General features: G+C 49.7%; 2 protein-coding genes across 3 annotated transcripts; one reads left to right on the forward strand and one right to left on the reverse strand.

Moving 5' to 3' along the window:
- The first annotated feature begins 3,444 nt into the window (after positions 1-3,444).
- LOC108923245 (amphoterin-induced protein 1-like) lies at positions 3,445-7,111 on the forward strand. Its single transcript, XM_029249723.1, has 2 exons — positions 3,445-3,898; positions 4,314-7,111. Exon 2 carries the CDS (start codon positions 4,385-4,387, stop codon positions 5,876-5,878), a length of 1,494 nt encoding a protein of 497 aa, XP_029105556.1. The 5' UTR covers positions 3,445-3,898; positions 4,314-4,384; the 3' UTR covers positions 5,879-7,111.
- Positions 7,112-14,416: 7,305 nt separating this feature from the next.
- sypl2b (synaptophysin-like 2b) lies at positions 14,417-21,687 on the reverse strand. Of its 2 annotated transcripts, none has more exons than XM_018733873.2 (6): positions 21,551-21,687; positions 20,972-21,046; positions 18,303-18,421; positions 17,638-17,842; positions 16,503-16,694; positions 14,417-15,511 (listed from the first exon to the last, which is right to left on the reverse strand). In XM_018733873.2, the coding sequence occupies exons 1-6, from the start codon at positions 21,566-21,568 to the stop codon at positions 15,374-15,376; spliced, it is 747 nt and encodes a 248-aa protein (XP_018589389.1). In that variant the 5' UTR covers positions 21,569-21,687; the 3' UTR covers positions 14,417-15,373. The 2 variants fall into 2 exon arrangements, with proteins under 2 accessions (XP_018589389.1, XP_018589390.1); XM_018733874.2 differs by having other exon boundaries at positions 20,972-21,078.
- Positions 21,688-22,360: the final 673 nt, after the last annotated feature.

Below are 22,360 nucleotides of genomic sequence, written 5' to 3' on the forward strand. Positions count from 1 at the left end.
CACAACTAAGGGGAGCGTTAAGCCAGCCAATAGGAGTGCCAGCCAAATGAGTAAACAAAGGAAAAACACGGGCATGTCCCGCAGCCCCTGGGAAGAAGAGTTCGCCAGCCGGGCATCCAAGGGTCACGGCTCCGGCTCCGCTGAGCTGCAGACCAACCGTGTCACATCGGCGTTAATAATGTATGTCTTCGATGTACCAGGCCCTCGGCCTTCTGCACTGCTGTGGATGGAAACCCTGCTTTAAATATTGTCTTAAAATGACGTGCAATTTCTTTTGAACAAGCAAAACATTCCATGATATTTTCATTTCTTCATATTGCAAGGAAAAATATTTTTAAAGAAAGTAGATATTTGACAAGCTCAAGAGTCCTTCAGATGGGATCACTGTCCATTTGATTAGCTGAACTCATTAGTGACGGGAACGGTGCTTTTGGCGCCCACACTTCTCCTAGAGACTCGACGCATCGCTTCCGCTGTCCTCCTCGCATTTCTTAATAAGCCCTCCATTCAGATAAGTGGCTAAGAGCAGAGTCACCTCTGTTCCGCTACCGAAGCGTACACAAACAAGGCTGCGATTGCGCAGCACGTCCTGGGATCGCTCTCCGTTTAGATGCGAGCCGGCAGCGCGAGCTCAAGTGCCAATTTAAGGTTTTTAAAAGTGCCTTTTCACCCACACAGCAGCACTAACACGCTCACAAAAAGTGGAGAAGAAACAGAACGTGGACAAATACCGAGCCCACTGCACAATGCAAGCAGCCATCCTCCATTTCCGTCCGTCACCTCACCCATCTCTCCGAAACCTTCGGCTGTCCTCCTGTCCTGACCACAGGATGTGAAAGGAAGGGTCCAAAATGGAAAGTTTACACATTCTCGGTTTTGGCCCCAACATGGAGGAACAACCTCCCTCTGTCCTTCAGAGCTGCTGAATCCATCTAAGAATTCAAGAAGGGTTTGAAAACCATCTCCCAGAACCCACATCTCTAGTCATTGCTGGAAAGCTGTATAAAGGGGTCCAACACCATCTGCAATGATTATATATTTGATATTTGAATGTCAGTTCTATAAGAATGGGGGGTGCGGTGGGGCAGTGGGTTGGACCAGGTCCTGCTCTCTGGTGGGTCTGGGGTTCAAATCTCACTTGGGGTGCCTTGCGACAGACTGGCGTCCCGTCCTGGGTGTGTCCCCTCCCCCTCCAGACTTACGCCCTGTGTTGCCGGGTTAGGCTCCGGTTCCCCGCGACCCCGTATGGGGCAAGCGGTTCAGATAATGCGAGTTCTATAGGAGCTCCTGGAGAGATGTGAACCAGCAACATGGTGGTGTCAGACACACAAGCTGTGTGTCAGTAATCCTGTATCTGAAGCTCTTCACCTGTTGTTGATTCACTTTTATTGCCTCATAAACGAATGAGTGTAAATGTAAGTATACGTCTAATATGTGCCCACTGATAAATAGAGCAGTTACCAAGTTGTCTCTTTAATTTTATTTACACATGGCTTAAAAAGTATCAGATTTTTGTGTTCTGCATGTTGGTAATAATTAGTGATCCAACCTGAAGTAAACAATACTAAATTTGTAAGACAGCGCCACCTGAGCCAGTACTTCGACTATTCCTTTAGCCACCTAATCCACATGACCACGACTGCAGCCTGGCAGACAGCCTATGTTTACCAATAGAAATAATTAAGAAAAAATCCAATATCTACTATCTATATATCAAACTGTTCTGCATTAATTAAGGATCCTAGGGCAGTTTCAATGTCCAGGAGAGTAATGGTGCCAATCACCTGACAGAAAAACCAACAGACGTCTGTTGACACTGTAACTGGAGCTGCAGTACGATGACAGAAGATGGAGTGGGGGGGGTTGACACCATGTCTGCCTGTGTTTGTGGACAATACAATTGTGTGTGTGTGTGTGTGTGTGTGTGTGGGTGTGTGTGCTTGAGATGACACTCCAGTACAAATGAGTAAAAGCATATCACGAAAGGGTCTCACACACATGTCCCAGAGGGCTGCGTATGCAAGTTTGATTTCCTCCATCTTCCTGTGCTAAACACTCGACTGGATAAAATATTAAAACATTTTTTAACAAGCATATCGCTGACGCCTGCAGAGTCTGCAGATGGTTGGAGCTAAAGGTAAGAGAATTAAACACGTTTAAAATTTGTCTATGGTTTTGTCAGTATTAAAAAACAGGTCCAGGCTGAGTACTAAGTTATATACAATAAATATAGTTGATGGTTCAAGTTGAGATCTATTTTTGGGCAAACCTGTGCTGCATAACCCTATCCCATACAGGATGGCGGCAGGGAAGAAACTCTAATTGAAAAAGAACAGCGTCAACTGTTGGCCATAATGCAAAGCACTTACCACTATTCAGACACTGAAATACAGCATCGCTACTGTGAAGTACGGTGGTGGGAGCATCATGTTATGGGGATGCTCCAAAACAGAATGAACTTATTTTGTGTGAATTGCATTAATGAAGTATCAAGTAAAATCCAGTCAAATATTGCAGTGAAACATTTCAGTGAGCAACAAAAAAATGGTAAGAACTTCACATTTGAGTGAGACTTTGATAGAAAGCATAGTGCCAAAGCTTGTGCCAAAAGTGACACCACACAGTATTGAGGGTCTGAATACTGTTGCAGCATATTTCAGTTTTATCCACTGCGTATGATATCTGCAAAGAAATAAATAACTTTAAAAAATTACATTTGATTTGTGACACTGCAATAAAAATTAACTGGCCAAAGACACGGCCGTATCGTTTGCTTTTCAGCAGGACTGGAAAAGGTTTACAGCAGGGTCCGAATACTTCTTTACACAGTGAATATATTGTAAACATGCAGTGACTGTTAGGCGCACACATTCGATATGTTGTAAATACGCATTGAATACACACACACACACACACACACACACACACACACAGAGTGAATATATACGGAGATACACTGTCACTGTGTGACTGACTGCTGAGTACATGATGATGATGATTCGAATTACACGATGAAATGATATTTGATCATCAAATTGATGTGATCTGAAGGACCTCTTCTTCGCGATCCGAAGGCGGTTTTGGACTTTTCCATCTCGCTCCATCCCCGAAAACAGCCTCCCCGCGTCTTCCTCATCCTCCCACCCTCCTCATCCTCTCGCAGTGTAAACATGAAAGGAAAGGCGTCGCGCTGGGAGTCACGAGGAGGACAGGAAGTCGTGTAGCGCGAGTGCACGAATTCCCGCATTTCCAACAACAACATCAACAACAACAATAAGACGAAGAGAAGCGAGGAGCGCTGGTCGCTCGCGTTGTCGGGGCCGAGCGGGTGCGCGCGCCCCTCCGGTCCGGGCTCATTACTCATCGGAGGGCGCGCGCCGGTTCCGCAGAACGAGACGCTCACTCCATCCTCGAGGACGCGCGGCACGGCACGGCACGGCACGGCACGGCACGGCACGGCACGGCACGGGTCCGAAGAGGGGGGGCACGAGGAGCTGTCATTTGGACAACGTCCGACCCCCCGGGGCGCAGCAGAAGGGGAATCGCTGGAAGGACCCGTTCGTTCGCACTGTTATCGATCAGCTGCTTCTCTGGATCGATCGGGGCGCAGCAGCGCGCGATTATGGATCTGCGTGGCATATGGATGTATGAGGAGTTATTATGATTTCAGTTTCCTCCTACAGCACCGTCACCACAGCCTGAAGTGTCTCAAACGCGCCGCCGGACCGATGCCTGCGATCTCATCCGCTCTGTTCCCTCCTCGTGCGTTTTTATCATTTTTCACACAGCACGGATGGGCTTTTGTGGCGCGCGCGCGCCCGCCGCCCCCCTTCCCTCGCGCTGAGACGAACGCGCGAGCGGTGCCGTGAACCGGTTCGAGATCCATCCGTCCCGCGAGGTAAACCAGCACCCCGCTGCGTGTATCCTTGCTGAATCTCGTGTGTGTGTGTGTGTGTAGCGCGCGCGCGTCCCTGTGTTTGTTTCCACGTCTGAAATGGTGCAATGCAACATCTAACTTACACCTGGCTCCCTGCGCTCCCATTGGACGGTGCGGGCTCGCGCTTGTGGCTGCGGAAGCTCCGCGCGCTTCTCCGTCTCCTGCGGCGCGGTGCGTGATGCTCGCGTGATGCTGTGTGCTCGCGCTCGAACCCGAGGCCGCCTCCCCCTTGTCCGTATCAGTGTGTGCATCTTTCTTTTAGTTAGAAGGAGTAGTACTGAAAGGCAGTGTGTTTTCAAGTAGTGGAGGAGCATTGCCATGGTGACACACACACACACACACACAAAGATTCCCGTCCTGCGTGTTTTTCTTGCAGCCTTCGCCCCGTGATGTGCGGAAACCTGCCGGGTACCATCCCGTCCTGCTGAACTGCCGAGACCGACCGCGATGATGGCGAGGGAGCGTGCCTCCGGCAGCCCTTCCCGCTGCCCCCGGCTCCTGGTGGCCCTGGGCCTCCTGCTGCTGCTCCAGGGGGTGACGGGCTCAAGCCTCAACTGCCACAAGACGTGCATCTGCGCCAGCAACATCGTGAGCTGCTCCAAGATGAACCTGAGCGCCGTGCCGGCAGGTCTGCCCCAGTACACGGCCGTGCTGGACCTGAGCTACAACGGCATCGCGCAGCTGCGTGCCGACTGGACCGCGGTCAAGCTGCTCAAGCTGCACAGCCTGCTTCTGAGCCACAACGGCTTGACGTTCCTGTCCACCCAGGCCTTCTCCTACGTGACGCGCCTGCGCTACCTGGACTTGTCATCGAACGCGCTGCGGCAGCTCGACGAGTTCATCTTCGAGCCGCTGGCGCAGCTGGAGGTGCTGCTGCTCTACAACAACCGCATCTCACAGATCAACCTCTCAGCCTTCGTGGGCCTCAGCAGCCTGCAGAAGCTCTACCTTAGTCAGAACCAGGTGTCTCGCTTCCCGCTGGAGCTGGTCAAGGAGCGCACTCGGCTCGAGAAACTCAGCCTGCTGGACGTGTCCTCGAACCGGGTCAAGTCCCTGCCCATCGAGGAGCTCGAGATCCTGCCGGCGTTGATCAAGAACGGCCTCTACTTCCACAACAACCCGCTGGTGTGCAACTGCGCCCTCTACAGCCTGCTCGCTCATTGGACCATCCGGCGGTTCAACTCGGCCACCGACTTCAAGGACGAGCACACGTGCGTGTTGCCCGGGCAGCAGAAGACCACTGCGGGGATCTTCCACCTCAACGGAGACTACATGAACTGCAGCACTTTCGAGGAGGCCCACGAGGAGGCGTATCTTGACCAAACACTTGTGCTAGGCTGCGACACCCGGCACCGGGACATGGTGAAGACTTGGGTGACACCCGGCAACGCGGTGGCACCGTCTGGCGGCAACCGCAGCATCGCGCTCCTCCCGGACGGCAGCCTGCGGGTGGGGCCCGTGAGGCCCGAGGACTCGGGTGTGTACACGTGTTTCGCGGTAGGCGAGACCGTGAATGAGACGCTCTATGTGCTGTTGAAGGTGAACAACTTTACACTGGAGGGCGCCGGCGAGGCCCTCAACACGGGCTACACCACTCTGGTGGGCTGCCTGGCCAGCATCGTGCTCGTGCTCGTTTACCTGTACCTGACGCCCTGCCGCTGCTTCTGCTGCCCGGGTCGGGGACGTGCCAAGGCGCACCGCGAGGACAGCGTCCACTCGTCGGCGCTCAGCGCCACGCCGACCCACGAGGACCCTGGCGGCAGGTCCGGAATCGGCCGCCACGTGGCCTTCATCGACCCGAAGGAGCTGCAGGGCCAGAACGGCAAGGTGGACCTGGGTGCCGAAGGAGTCGCGGAGAGCGAGGGCCATAGGGGCCGGAGGAGGAAGTCGGACGCCGAGTCAGTGAGCTCCGTCTTCTCCGACACACCCATTGTGGTGTGAGACACGGATGCCTCTGGCCGGTTCCGTCAACCCTAGACGAGAGGACTGGGACTCGAGGGCCGTCCAGCCGAACGCGGGAGAATTTTTTACTGTGATCTACTTGAAAGGGGAGGGGCAGCTGTCCCCAGTTTGGCAGCGAAAGTAGTCGGACGTTCTAAGTGTAGTGATTTGACGTTTGTTCTATCGACAACGTGGACGCGGGGAGCAAGTCCCCACTTTTCCAGCAGTTTAACCTGTAGCACTTCAATATGTCTACTGTGAACTTGCCTGAAGGTGCAGGGCGATGCCAGGAAAAATGGAGGGAGAGGCTTCAAGGTCAAGGATGAAGGTCGAACGAAGGCAAATGGTCAAGTTTAGCATGTGGCAACAGGTTGTCAAAATCGTGGTGAGCTGACAGCGGGTTGAGGAGATGCGGAGAAGAAAATATGTTCAAAATCACGATGGGTTAACGAGCGGTTGAGGAGATGGTTAGAGGAAAACATCGTCACATGCGATGCAGTCAGGAACAGCGCAGAAGCCATAGGAAGTTTAGTAAGAACACCCATGCATGAGCATCTCCTCTAGCGGTTAGCCTTCTTATCCTCCTTCCTTCTGGTCATAGGCCAAGCTCATTTGAAAATATGAATATTCAGCCAAGGAGGCGTGGCCTGTACACAGACAGACGGTGTGCCGCACCTCAGAAAGGGCGACCTGTGGGAAGTAGCTGCCCTCGAAACGGTGGGACGAAGCTCCTTACAGCCTTTTTAGTAAATGCAATAAAATCGAGACAGCCATACACTACCGATCGCCCGCATGGCAGCCAGAGGTGGCCGTTGCCCGGCCGACCGCACCCGACGACACGCCTCTTGGTACCTGTGATACGTAACAGCCCGGAGCAAATGTGCCGTTGGGTATTAAGCAAAAAAAACAGACAAACAAATAAATAAGTGAACCGTAAAACTGGGACATGAGTTGATTTGAAGAACATCGTAGCTTCCTGACGAGAGTACGTTAATCCCTTAAAGAGCCACACGGTAACACCGCGGTGTGGACCTGAGAGCAGGATCCGCCCCCTGCAGAGCTGAGCACGCTGTGCAAACACAGGTGTTCCTCTAACCTGCATCTACACAGCTTTGAGGTCCAGGTCCTGTCTTTGTTCCCCTCTCCACACTCGAAAACTCCGCAGGGGGTGTGGAGCGTGTATCTGTGTGTTTCCAAACCAATATGATTGTGTTCTATGTATGTTACACTGTAATGCAGCATATAATATCACTGTAAAGTAAATAATGCAAAATAAAACATTACAAATATTACTTTGTTATTATATATTATCATAGATATTACTACAGACATTACTTATGTAGCTAAATATCAAACATGACAATTATAATAATTATTATTACAAGACATTCTTCAATATACCGTAGTATGCTGTATACCCTGCTGTACACACACTTCGAGAAGCCGATTTGGCCACCACCCTTCAGTAGCAAAGGAAAGGTATTATTAAAATCTCGAATCCTGTATGATTATTTTTTTTTTTTTTGATACGGTGCTGGAAGAAAGTGTCTGCAGTCACACAAATGCACAAGCGAACAATGAACATCCATGTTTCATAATAATCAATAACTTGTGTCATTCAGGGCGCCGATGGCCGTGAGAAGAACGACGTTCTCGTCTTTTGTACCCGTACTCACCTTTACCTCCCAACGTCGTGTGGACATATGGACCCCCCCCCCTCACCCCACCCGTCACGCTTCACTTCCTCGGTGTTTACAGCTCACGTCATTGAACCACAACAGGCAGCACTGAACAGCAGTTTGGAGAAAATTACTCTTTTTCACTCATCTTAAAATAATTTTGTTTTCACTGTAGCTTAAAGTTAATAAAAATATCAAAATAAAATGTCTTACAAAGTATTTTGCATGTGTGCTACTAATAGTGACGTTGAGTTTTGTGTGTTCTCCACTGTGGTTTTATCGCATTCATTTCCACAGTTTTACTGTGTTCGCTGTGGTTTTACTGCATTCTCCTCCGCAGTTTTACTGCATTTAACCACCACAGTTTTGCAGGGTTCACTTTCATGGCTTTACTGTGTTCGTCACCATGGTTATACATCACAGCTCTGAGCAAACACCCTCAGACCTACTTTATTCATTCTTGGGGAGGGAGGGAGACTGATGATGGCAGTGAGAGCTCAGCGTGACCCAGGCGTCTCCTGCATCCCCAGTGGGACTGCGGCTCACCGTCTGTGTGTATGTGTGTGTGTGTGTGTGTGTGTGTGTGTGTGTGTGTGTGTGTGTGTGTGTGTAAGGGAAAGATGGAGGGAGAGAGAGCACTGCCGCAGCCAGAGAGACCCGTGACATGGAACACACCCTATAAAAGAGTCCAGTGCAGCTAGAAACCCAACAGCATCGGCAGAGTGGAACCGCAAGTGCTGCAACTCCACTAACAACGTGTAACGTATGGACACACACATATGGACTCACACACGTGGACACACACATATGGACTCACACACGTGGACACACACATATGGACTCACACACGTGAACACACACATATGGACTGGTTGTGTCTTTAGCTCAGGTAGGAAGTGTTCTATGCTGACCTGGTTTACTATGGTTCACCCTGTTTGCCTACAAGGCCAGGCAGCTGGGCTCCTCTGTGAGTCCAGATTGGAGGTATTGCTGCGTCCTGTTGACAAGCAGACAAACGGGTCACAGGGGTCAGAAGCGTCCCCTGCAGACACACAGCGGAACCGTGTCCCGTTGGGTTCGTCTCGTTCCCGGCTCACAGGGAGCGGACGGTCACTTTCGTCGTCACGGGCCGACCGGACAGCCGCTGTACCGTACCTGTGGGCGCTGAGAGACACGTGGGTCTGTCTCTGAACGCCACTAACAAATAATAATAATAACAATTATTATTATTGTTATTATTCAACTTAAATGGTCAAAACTGAATCTTGAAATGAAATGTGCAGGGAAATTTCCCATCATCCTCCAGTCAAGAGCAAGCAGGAGAAGCGATTCCATAATGAGAAATGACGTGTGAAGCGTACCGATGGGTTCGCCCTTTGTCCGCCACGTCCTCTCCTCTTACCCCGTTTTACCCAGAGAAACATGAAGCAAAAAGGTCTGCGTTTCATCCGTTCACACGGTGCCTGCGCTCGAGGGTCCGAGAGCAGCGCCGCACACCGCAAAGGCCGGACGGGCGAGAGGCCTCTTGTTGCGGCGCCCCCTAGTGCCGCGACGGCGCCTACACTTCGGTCCCCGGTTTTGCTGAGGCTGGAAAGAGTCTGTGAGCTTTAGGCTCCTGCTCCTTGTGTTATTACTGTGTTATCACTGGCAGTGCTGCATATTGGCCCAAAAACAAAGTAAAACGAGGTACTTACTGCACTTCAGCAGCGTCCACACAACTCTTTGCGATTCACCTTTATTTATTGGACTCCGTGCTCCAAAGTCGCTTACATTGTGAAATAACCGTGTTCACACTGTTTCATCCACTTAAACAGCAGGGTCATTTTACTGTGCCAATTCAGGGTAAGTGCCGTGATCCGGGGAACTACAGCAGGAGGTGGGATTCGAACCTGCGACGTGCGAGTTCGAAGAGGGCAGCTCTAAGCACTGCGCCGCCCCCCCATTGCACCACTCACGTTCCACCAGGTCTTGAATGATGGAGCTGAAAGAGCTGCAGGCCGACGTATCGGAGCGGACGGCGTTTGAGTAAATCTCTGCTCTGGACACAGTGAAATACCATGCAAGGTAAGCCACTTCTGGCAGGCGTGGTAAAACATGGTAACATATGCAGTGTTCTGGCCTTCACACCCCTCTCTCACTGTCCTGCTACTCATATTTTCATTTCACAACATGATCAAAAAAAAAAAAAAATCACTTTGTTCAGCTGCCACTTTCTTTAATTCTTTCTTACCGGGGTGATTTTGTGTTTACTGTAGTACTTTACCTCATCTAGGATTGTCTCTAATTTCTGGAAAACAATCATTTACTGTAAAAATCCTCACATTGTACGCGCTCTAGGACGACTGAAAATAAAGACCAGTTAAGGAACAGCAGGGAAAATGTGCGCCGAGCGCCACCTGGCGGTGGGGTAGTGAACGACATTAAGAAATTCGAGCGACAAACACAGGTAACAACTACAAGTACAGTATTTTTAGACTGTTTTTTGTTTGTTTGTTTGTTTTCATGGTAATACTTTTTATTAACCTAAACCTCCTATAGGAACCACTGTTACGGCCTTTAAATGAGATAATTACAACAATAATGTCATAATAAATAACGATAATTTATACTCAGCGCCATAATTACAATGCTACACATTTATATGGCAGAATTTTTTTTTTCCACTAAAGACAATATGGTGAAGCATCAATCCCAGAGGACTCTTGTAACACAAGCACCCACCACTAACTGCAGGGATTGAAACGGTTCCCTTGAACACACCTCTGATTTCTGGAACTTTCCGTACAACAGTCAAATTGCTTTCTGGTGGCTGCTGGACGGATATCGACGGATGTCTGGGCTCTGCAGGACCAGGACTGGTGTCGTTCGGGGGGAGGTGGTGCCTGAAAACAAATCCATATGCCGAACGACTGACTCACATGCAATGGGATGCAACAATGCCGCTCAGAGCCCTTCCGTTTCCTTCCTACAGGACATTAAAAGGCCGAGACTCCGTGGCTCGATTCCCCGGACCAGTCAGGCAATATCCCAGCAGGTGCCCTGGATTAACCTGAGACAGGATCCTAGCATGTCCCATTGAGAAATGCTCAAGAGCATAGAGAGCAATTAGCATTTCATGGCCCCAGGTGAAGTTTAACCCTGGGATTTGAACCCAGGACCTTCCTGTATCCCACAGGCAGGTTGCGTGCTGGTGGGCCACTGGTCCTCTTCTCATTCTGACAGTAAACGATGAGTGTGTCTCTTCTTTCCTCTCCTTGAGATGTGTGCCTGTGGCATGCTGGGGGTCCTCTGCCACACACACACACACACACACACACACACACACACACGCGTGCGCATGGTTATTTCTCCACCAGGTACCGCAGACTGAATCTGCTCCAGCTTCCCACTGACTCAGTCTGAAGCTCCTCCTTGTGCTCTGAGAAAGTTCAACCCTCCCTCTTTACATCTGCTTGGAGGGTTGAAAGGAGCTCACCGTGCGTACGTGTGTGTACAGCATTCCGGATCTGCATCTTCAGGATCATCTGAGCCTCCGGAAGTTTCCCCAAATGCCACGTCTCCCGCCATTTGCTCACCCTGCTGCTGGAAGGCTGGGAAATGGCAGCGACCCCATAGCTGTGCGGCTGAGAGGTGGGAACGGAGCTGCGGCTCTTCCGTCACGATTTTTAATTTCGCTTTGTTTCGGTGCAGAATCATTATCTACAGAAAAATAAAATCAAAAAACTATGCAAAGAAAGTGCTGAAAGGGGCTGAAAAGGCAAAGGAGCGCCTTACCTATTAGTTTACCAGCTGCAGTGATTAAATAGAGAGACTCCCTTGAACAACAGTATCATTGCAAAGGACTTTGCGTGATTTTATTCACTGTTTATTTTTTCACACGTGATACTTTATCAGCAAGGGGGTGCGGTGGCGCAGTGGGTTTGAATGGGTCCTGGTCTCCGGTGGGTCTGGGGTTCAAGTCCTGCTTAGGGTGCCTTGCGATGGACTGGTGTCCCATCCTGGGTGTGTCCCCTCCCCCTCCGGCCTTACGCCCTAAGTCAAGTCAAGCTTTATTGTCATAAGTTGCCGGGTTAGGCTCCGGTTTGCCGAGACCCCGCTTGGGACAAGCGGTTTCAGTCAATGTGTGTGTGTGTGTGTGTGTGTGTGTGTGTGTGTGTACTTTATCAGCAGAGATGGGTTTTTACCATTTTACCGCTACGAGTGGTAAGAGTCACTGCTTAACGAGAATTGAATCGTTAGTGTGTTTAAAAAGTTACATTAATACAAGAACAAGAGAATCCAACCTTGATCATCATTTACATCCAACCCAGGGTCACAGTGGTCTGGACCCTATCCCTGTAGACCCTATAGTGAGGCTGGCTTCATCCTGCAAGGGATGCCACTCCATCATAGGGTAATAACATTTCAAGTCATGGCCCACCCCTCCTGTATAGGGGGCTTTTGTAGGGAATGTCTATCGTAAGAAATCCAGTTTATTTAGTCAATACAGAAACAACAATTGCTACTACTATTATTATTGTTATACAGTATATCTGTATAAGAATGTAATAAATGTAAATAATATAATAAATACTAAAAATCTATGTAATAAATAATATTGTAATAATAACAATAGTAATACACACACACACAATCATTGTCTGAACCGCTTGTCCCATACGGGGTCACGGGGAACCGGAGCCTACCCGACAACACAGGGCGTAAGGCCGGAGGGGGAGGGGACACACCCAGGACGGGACGCCAGTCCGTCGAAGGGCACCCCAAGCGGGAGTCGAACCCCAGACCAACCGGAGGGCAGGACCCGGTCCAACCCACTGCACCCCCTCACAATAGTAATAATGTAATAATAATGTAAATGCAAAGTGGTGCAGCTGCTCGTGCGGCTCAGCGAGTGACTGACTTACGCTGCGCGCTTTCTTGCACCAGCAGGCTGCCACACCTCCATCCCCCAGCAGCTGGCGCCGTTCTTTACATGTGCTTTTCGTCAAGGGCCCGTAGCGCTGGTGATCCCAGGACTGCAGCAGGCTGGAAGACGCCACACGAGCGCTACGATGACGTGACGTGAGCCGTTCCTCTCAGTACTTCGCCGGTGTCTCACTCTGCACAAGTGCAGGAACTGACTTTGGCCACAAGGGGCAGTATTTTGTCTCCAGCCACCCTCTTCCCTCCACATTTTTGATTCCTACAGGCAAATAGCAAACCTTGCAAGACTCGGATGAACCATCTCAGTTCCTCAGGACGTCATCATTTCTCACTCCTCCCACTGGAACCAGGAGCATCGCGTTTACATTTATCCATTTTAATGCATAGAGTACAACTCAGGGCAAACAAAAATATATGTTAGTTACACCCCTACAGAAAACACACACACATTTTTAGATCCGCTTGTCCCATACCGGGTCGCGGGGAACCGGAGCCTACCCGGCAACGCAGGGCAGAGGGGACACACCCGGGACGGGACACCAGCCCGTCGCAAGGTACCCCAAGCGGGACTCGAACCCCAGACCCACCGGACAGCAGCACTGTGGTCCAACCCACTGCACCACTGCACCCCCTCCTACAGAAAACACACACACACACACACACACACACACATTTTCAGAACCGCTTGTCCCATACAGGGTCACGGGGAACCGGAGCCTACCCGGTAACACAGGGCGTAAGGCCGGAGGGGGAGGGGACACACCCAGGACGGGACGCCAGTCCGTCGCAAGGCACCCCAAGCGGGACTCGAACCCCAGACCCACCGGAGAGTAGGACTGCAGTCCAACCCACTGCGCCACCGCACCCCCCCTACAGAAAACATTCCATTTAAATTTTGTTTCCTTGTTTATTCTTTGTCATCTCCACAAAGCTTTATTATAACTGTGCCTCACTGTAGCCGCAAGCTTCCCCACTATTCTACATCTGGGGTTTTTTTATTATTATTATTTACATCTGGAATAGAGGTAAGAATTATTTTTCTTTTTTATTGTATTTTAACTTTGCTTTCTTTCTCCTTTATAAAAAACTGCAGAAAGTAGAATTTTTTTTTGTAGTTGCTACACAGTTGCAGAGTTTTAAGGTTTATGGTTTAAAAGAGCAATGATTGTGTACATGGAGTGGCTGGGGTAAGGTGAAGGCTGAGAGCGTGGGTACACAGTTCCCACAATGCATTGCACTTCAGTCTCACATGGTCACTTGGCACAGATCTCAAGTGTAGCCTCCGCTTATCACACCAGAGAAGGTTGCAGACTGGATATAAACCAGGCTGATTCATGGCAAGCACTATCAGTCGCCTTGGGCTGGATTTGTGAAAAAACTACAAATTGGGAGACGGAACAACAGGGGATGAACAGCCTTCGACGTGGCTGAAAATTAATTGTAAGGGAAACAGTGTCGTTTGCAATTCTGTTTTAATATATTTTATATGGCACAGAATAAACCAAAACGGAAGGCTTCGATGCGGTCACGTTCACAAAGACCTCATCGGGATGAATACAGTCCCAGAACAGCAGCACATGGGCGCATCCTTTTCTAGTTCTAACTGAAAGAAAAGCAAAGGTCAAAATGTAAACACCAATGGGACTGATGGGGCCACAGTAAAGCGCAAACTACCTCCCTTTTTGAACAGAGGTAGACGGACGTCCCAAAAGACGAGCACCCCACGATACCACGGTACCATGCGTTTAAACGGCCGCCGACACGGGCCCAACAAAACACGCTGAAGACGGCGGCGCTCCAGAGAAGGCAAAAAGGGCCCCATAAATAAGTGCTGGTGATCTGGCTCACTTGCTTTAAAAATAAAAACTTTGCCAACGTTTCAAGGCACTTTAACAGAAAAGTAAAACCCATGCAGGATAGGACAAAAAAAAAAAAAAAAAAAAATCACACACTCACAAGATTTTTAAAAAAAAAAAAAAACATGCAAAGAGCTCTTATTCTGGAAGGGACCCAACCACCACGTGTGCATGAGGACCGCGGACCCTTCGCCTGCTCAAACTGCCCCGTACCTTCAAATAATTTGGCGAAGCATGGAAATTACCTCTAAAGAGTCACTTCACTATGGGTGTTAAACTGCGAAACGCAGCGCTGCACCCTGCTTTCTGAACAAATTACAACTGCGCTGTATTTCAATGCTCTCGAAACATGAAAGGAACAACGCTGATCAGGCAAAACACACATTTGCACACCTGAGCAACATTTTGTTTGTTTTGTTTTAAATGAAAATTATTGTGTGTTAACTTTTTAAATAATCCCGTGTTACATTTAGATTCTTGCACGCTTTAACTTACCTATTAATAACAACAAGTTATTAATTAAGGGCAGTCAACACATATGAGCATCGTACACGTGTGTTATGATGAAAGGACGTATCGTCACATAACCCCTATTCGCAATCTATCGCTTATAGAAACGTCCAGCAGTAGAACAGCTGTCTTATTAAAAATACTGGATCCAAATCCATATCGGATTCATATTTAGATCAAAGAAATACTAATAAAAAGGTTCCCCTAACAAAAGATGACTGGAAGTATCGATCGGCTACCACATGAACGATAACAAATAAATATTCCAACCTTCCCAAATTTCCAAAACCACATTTTCTATCCGTCACTTTGGCGCTCACATTTTCGGATCAACATTTAACACAGACATGGGGCTGTAAACAGAGAAGGTGTGTCTTCATGGCAAAGTATCTTACGTTTCTAAGTCAAACTACCCCCCCCCTCGCAACAGAAAAACAGAAATAAGAGAAACACATCCTGCATAATGTCCATATTGTACTTAAATGAGTCTCGGGGACGTGAGGCGAGACGCAGCGGACGATGCCGCGTTATTTCCCAGAAGGTGAGGACACTTCTCCTCCTTCCTCACCCCCAGCAGGGGCGTTGGCTGGCTTGTGGAACGGTGTCTCCTTATAAATGAACCAGCAGTTGCCTCCCCAAAGGATGAGGTTCAGAAATCCAAAAATCTGCAAAAGATACAGTGTCCACATAAGGAAAAGTAAACAGATGTGAAGTTTTACTCTTGAGCGGTGGGAATATTCGTTTTCCAAGAACATTTTCCTGTATATTTATTTTAACCGCATTTTCCTTACTATTTTTCTTTTAATCTTTTACAATCTTTTTTATTAAAAACTTAAGGACGAACCTTTTTCGATCTCAGTCTTTTTTCTATCTTTCTTAATTTGCGTTCGACGGGCCAAAGCGTTCCCATGTATCTCCTCTACTCGTTTCTCTGCGCTGGCTTCCTATAGCTGCTCGGATCAAGTTCAAGACCCAGGTTATTGTCTACAAATGTATCGATAGATCTGCTCCCAGCTATTTACAAGACTCGATCAACCGCGACACCCCTGGCAGAGCTGCGCTCTTCCACATCTGCCCTCTTGGTGGTCCCGTGCGCGAAAGGTAAAGCACCTCCCCCTCTCACTCAGAACTGCTGAATCTCTTTCCACATTTAACAAGGGTCTGAAAACTCACGTCTTCCAGACTCACTTTGCCCATCATAAATCAGCTGAGGAAAAAAAAGGTATTGAGCAGGAGTTTGTTTTCAGTCAAACTAGTTTTAATATTAATAATAAAACTAAATCTTTTAAAGCATTTTTATTTATGCCATATCAGATTTTTTCAGAACGCAACTGGCACATAAATCAGGGGACTTCCGTTTTATTGCGACGTTGCGGAAAAAGTGACTTTGAAGGTGCACACAGAACACGGTGCAAACGGACTTCTGCACTCGCTGAAGCTCCGTGGAGCAGCATTTCGTGTTCCCTACGCGGTGCTCCAGCGGAGATCGTGGGAAAGCCCGCATGACCCGTTACCATTAAAAAAAAAAAACGACAGGTTACAAGCACTTGTTTCTGCCTTCATTTTATATCAGCATGAGATGAAGCCCCCCCCGACCCAAGGGACTTCCCAGTGGCCTCGCGCAGGAGGACACAGAGGGTGGGTGCCGTGTCTTACCACGGAGGCATTGAGTCGGCCCACGGAGGGCAGCGCCCCCGGGACACACTTGTTGCCCGCGACCTTGCAGGTGTCAATGAGCCCCACCAGGACGGAGGGGCTCGTGACCGTCTTGATGTCGGTGAGGCCTTTGCCCCAGGCGGAGGAGGACACCAGCCACAGGAAGGCAAAAGCACCCGTCAGAACCAAGTCCTGCGGGGGAGGAGGAAGGGGGGGGTACAGTCACACTCCCGATACTATTATTACTCAGCGCAAGTTCCTGCTGCTGCGTGCAAGCACTTTCGCACCGTTTTACTTCGCTGACGGCCGTGCAGAGACGTACTGGACGAGCCAGAGGCGGCACAGCAGGCAAAAGCAGGACTCAAGTAAAAGTGCTGCTGCTTTCAGAAAATAAGCACTCGAGTAGAAGGACTCGACCAAAAACGTAGTTTAACACCAGAAAAGGAGTGACTAACGGGTTACTATGTCTTTGGGCTGTGGGAGGAAACCAGAGCAACCGGAGGAAACCCACACAGACATGGGGAGAATATGCAAACTCCACACAGACTGAGCGGGGATCGAACCCACGTCCTCTCGCATCACCCAGGCGCTATGAGGCAGCAGCGCTACCCGCTGCACCACTGTGCCACCCGTCCCTGACAAACCAATATCTGTAATTTTCCTTTGAATTTTTTTTGGCAAAGCTTTATTTTCCTTCACGCTTCACAGCTTTGTATTTCCGGACCCCCCGTCCCACACATTGTTGCTAGAAAAGCTCGATTATCCTGGTCCGCAATTCAAACAACATTTACACACTTTCATGTTTGTTTGTTTGTTTTTTTTAATTTAGGTAAAGCTTTTTTCTAAAGTAACTTATAATATGCAGCTACTAAAAACTGCTTTCACACAGCAGGAAAATTTTTACTCTGCCTCTTCAGGGCAGAGCAAGGGAACTGCAGCAGGGGCCAGGGCTTCAAACCCAGGTGCCTCTAGCGCAATCACCAGCTGTAACCATGACAACGATGTGGTACATGATGGGGGGGGTCCCCAACACACAACCACAGCTGACACGTGAACATACTTACAGTATTTAAAAAAAAATTTAATCAAATAAAAGAAACAACGGCTCCGCTGTCCCTGCTACACAGACACTCACGAGAACGGGTCCTCGGTTCTTCTCCCGGTAGGCGTGGAGGTAGCCCAGGTAGAGCACCAGGGTGGCTATGCAGTAGAGAAACCCGAAGACCCCGACGCAGACGAAGAACTCGGCAGAGGAGGAGAAGTCACCAACCAGGTAAGCGTCCACCCAAGCCGTGCCGTTGCCCTGGCAACGGGGGACCTGGTACGGATAGGTGGGCAACCTGGGACCACGAGAAACAACACCATTCTGTGCTCCGAGACGAACCTGTGCTGGAAACGATCATCAGTGAGCAGTACACTTATTACCCTCATTCCTCAACTTACAGACACGCTAGAGTTCTGAGGCCTGTTCATAACTCATTTTGTTCATAACTCCAAATTCGCTTTTACCACCAAGTCACAATCCATAAAAGCTTTTATTGATGGACGTTTATTTTTCTCCCGTTGCCAATGATTGGGACTTTTTCTTTTCCTCTCCACTGTTGCCAGCTGCCTCCCTGCCATGTGTTATTACTGCAGTTTTACATTAATTCGGGGTTATTTTCAGTAACCTTGTTCGGGGCTCTATAAACATAAAGGGAACTGAATCGAACTGTGAGCAGAATTCACCAGACTCAAGGGTCGCGACCAGGCCAGAGAAGGGCGGAAGGCTCGGAGCAGAGAGCAGGGAGGCGACGGTACCTGAACGGGTAGGAGAAGTAGGCCGTGACTTCCTGAACACCGCCACCTTCGCACTGCACGCTGATGCCTGTCGAGCCCGAATAGCCTCCGACAGTAGCGAAGGCGAAGATGGAGAAGACCTGCAGAGGAAGCCCAAAGAATAACGACAAAGCTGTTGCTAGGAAACCACAATGCGCTTCCTGATCGAGTCTCTGCGCCCTTGTGCCCCGGAAGCCTCCCGCCGGAAAGCGGCCCCAAGTGCTCGCAGGTGTGTGTTCACGCTTCTTTGCCCTCCCCAAAAAAACGCGACTGGTGGTGTGCAGTTTCCTCCACGGAAACCCGGTCAAGATCAAGTCGCCAGTTGAGGTTTTTTTTTTTTTTTTTTTTTTAAATAAATACAAACTCTGCTCTAACGACCTTCCTTACATGCGGTACTTACTGTGTGTGCACCGCAGTAAAATCACAATAACTGAGTATCTGTTACGGTGCCCCGTACAGGAAGCGTTTCCTCTGCAGAAAGCAGAACGAGCCCAACACGATAGAGAACTGGAAGAGCAGACAAACAGGGTACGGCGCCGTTCAAAAACTCTGCAGGAGTTTCCGCATCACCGCTCATGTAGGGCTGCGAGCTACTCTGAGATACCGTGGTATCATGTCAGACACCGATTGTGCCTCCTGAGGACAGGATTTGGGAATTCACTTGTACTTTACTCTAGTGTACCGTAGTACAGCAGCACGTTTCATAAAACTGTTACCGCAAATGACAGCATCAGCGACAAAGTTGCTATTACAATATTTACCGTTTCTCTCAGAACCACCACCCCACCCTCACACACACCAAGTGTAAAGGGTTCCACTCATTCATCTCCATGTGAAGTGATAGCCAGGTCACTGGAGTCCCCCCCCTCTCTCACACACACACACACACACACACACACACACAGGAGGGCCTCTCCTATTTCTGGTATTTGGCACACGGAGACATTTCTCCCCCCACCGTGACCCATCCCTGCCGCTCCCACCCCCCTCCCCCCCCAGACTCCGGGGGTCTTTGATCGAATCACCGAGGCCTCCCAGCCTGTACCCCAGTGTTACATTGTTTACAGGCTCTTCCGAACACCACACATTCCACACAAACACACACACACAGCCCTTTCTCTTTAGTGTACTAAAACCTGTCAGTCATTCATTCCCTCAACTTCAGCCCCCCTGTCTGACATGACCTTTGGGGGCCAAACTTGTGAGATATGCAGGCTGGCACCGGGGGGGCATGGCCTTCGCTAAAGCAGGAAACATGTTCCACGTGAGCCTCACACTCTCACATACCCACACACTGTGCAACATGGTGCACTTAAGAGAGACAAAGTGCACACTGAACCCGTCTGAGAGCAGTGCAGAAGGGCGTCGAACCCAACGCATGCAGCGTACGGTCGAGGCCCGCGGACGACCGCGGAACCTGAGCAACAAGCAGCGGCGATATTCCGGCACTTCGGGAACGCTGGTTTCACTCAGGAGTGGCGGCAGCTCATGTGTCCCAGTTACCGGTCACCACAACAGCAGTGACACGCTGGAGTGGAGTGGAGTGGAGTGGAGTGTGCGTGTGTGTGTGTGTGTGAGAGAGAGATCAGGACACAGCTGCAGACCCCTTTAACTCAGCACAAGCAAACCAGTGTGTAGATCCACCTGTATTTCCACAGGGCATCTTTGTCTCCTCAAGTCCTTAAAACACCCCGTGTGTTAAATACCCTATCGATATATCTACGGGTACTTCCAAACAGTCTTTATAAGATAATATAAAATAATAATAATAATAATATATGTATTTAAAAAAATCAAAGTGGCACCGAAGCTCCACATGACTGCCTTTCAGGATCACTGGCAACGTCACCAGCTCCAGTTCTCAGTTTTGACTTATGCAAATAATTTTTTTTTTTTTTTTTTTAAAAAGTAAGCCTTTTCAACAGAACCAATGAGATGCTGCCGATGAGACCGACCGACCAATAAGGGCAGAGCGAGGAAAGGAGGAGCACGGTCACCTTGGTCTCATTGACCATTATGTGTGCCTCACACTTTCCTCCTTTACTCTCTGTGAGCTGCGTGAATCACGGCACTTACCCTGCTGAACCAAAGGGTAAATCAGTGTAACTTTTACCCCACCGCTTCAGGCTAAGTAACTTGATCAGGGTACGAGAGCAGGAGGTGGGACTCAATCTCATGTCTTTCGAACGGGAGGCGACGGCTCTGACCGCCACGCCACCTGTTGGCCTGAAGAAACTGTACCCTGTAACAGTGAGTTTTATAACGGTTTGTTGTTCACAAACGCACTGATTTGGAGGCCATGGATTTTCACCTTAAACTGAGCTGCTGGCCAACAGCCAATCCGGTGACACACAGTGACAGCGGGGAGTTACTGATAATGGTTCCAGGTGACTCCGGTGGTTTTAAGGGAAGAACACAAGAACGCGTGGTAGAGCACCGCGCACCCAACTTGTCCCAACTCCGATGCTCCGTTTTCTCGCAGATGTCCTTCAGTAACGGCAGAGCGTCCGGAAGGAAGGAGCTCCGAGGAGCTCGGCGACTCCGCAAACGTGTGGACTCCGGCGCCCGAGCGGGGCACTTTGACGGTAAATTCCGGAGGCGAAGGACCGCAGCGCGGCCAAAGAGCCGGGAAGGGTCGCGAACCCACTCACCCACTGGAGGACTCGAATGAATCCGAGCGGCTCCTTCAGGGGGCTCAGCTCCAACTTGAACTGGGACATGATCTTCTACAGTGGGACAGAGAGGGGAAGACAGGCCTCTGAGAGAGGTAACAGAGAGAGAGAGAGAGAGAGAGAGAGAGAGAGAGAGAGAGAAAACACAACACACAGAGAAAGAGAGAACTACAACAACATGCTGTCACACAGAGAGACAAGTAACACACGAGATCATTAGAGCTCAAGTGTGACACACAGAACTTCAACTTCAGCTCAAAACTGAGCCAAGAACAACTGCGCCACCCGCCCGCGCGCGCGTGCGCGCTCGCACAACAACATCATGCACTCAAGCAACAATGTTGCAAAGCGGGGGACACAAAGTTACAGTCGGAGTCGCTGGCAGAACAGAAGCGCGCGCGCGCGCGCGCGCACACACTTCGGAAATAGCACGACATCACATAGACAGAGGGGACACACAGACACACACACTCGTTTTTAAAAGTTAAACTAAGTTTAAAGACGGCGCTGCCTGCCGGCTCTTCAAGTTCAACCGAGACACACACACGGCGCTACTACCTGGCCCACCGCCTCCATGCTCCTGCTCTCCGAATGGCGCCGGGTTCCAGTCCGAGACCCTTTCGCTCCAGCGATCCGTCCCCCGAACTCGAGTCGAACTCCGTCTCGAACCCTACGCTCCGAGCGCGCGCATGCGGCTCGCGGAGCTCCGCCTTAAAGAGACACGCGCCTCCGCGACAGAGTTAGAGGCCTGGGGGGGGGGGGGGCCCAGTCGAGACTGATGCGCTGAGACGCGCGCGACGGATACCACGGTAGAGCTGTAGAGTAGAGTAGAGTAAAAGGCCCGTTGGGATCAGATGCCTTTAGGTTCTTGCAGTTTCCTCTGTGGTTCCAGAAAGAAGCGTTTTGCAGTGAAATATGTAGCAGATTGAAGTTACTTATGTAAATACAGGAAGAAAGGAATTTCCAAACACAGGATGATCTGATCGCGGACTCGCCTTCACTGAAAGAGCAGAGAGACCAGTGGGGGGATCATTGGAGAGATCAGTGGGGGATCAGTGGTGGGATCAGTGGGAGGGATCACTGGAGGGATCAGTAGAGAGATCAGTGGGGGATCAGTGGAGAGATCAGTTGAGCATAACGTCACTGAAAGAGGTGTACTGTACGTATGGTCCAGTTTACACTGCTGCGCTACGTTAGGGCAAAAGTGTAACTTTTCCACAGAAAGAAACTGATCCATAATCAATTGATCTCCAAATTCAGACTTCAGCCACATCACTTCTGGTTACTATGGCAACAGCAGTCAAATGAGACCTTAAAGATGTGCGGACCAGAGTCCAGCGTCGGTCACTTTTTAGTATTTTACAGCGG

The sequence above is a fragment of the Scleropages formosus genome, chromosome 2, assembly GCF_900964775.1.
Source record: "Scleropages formosus chromosome 2, fSclFor1.1, whole genome shotgun sequence".
In the NCBI taxonomy this organism is placed as follows: Eukaryota; Metazoa; Chordata; class Actinopteri; order Osteoglossiformes; family Osteoglossidae; genus Scleropages; species Scleropages formosus.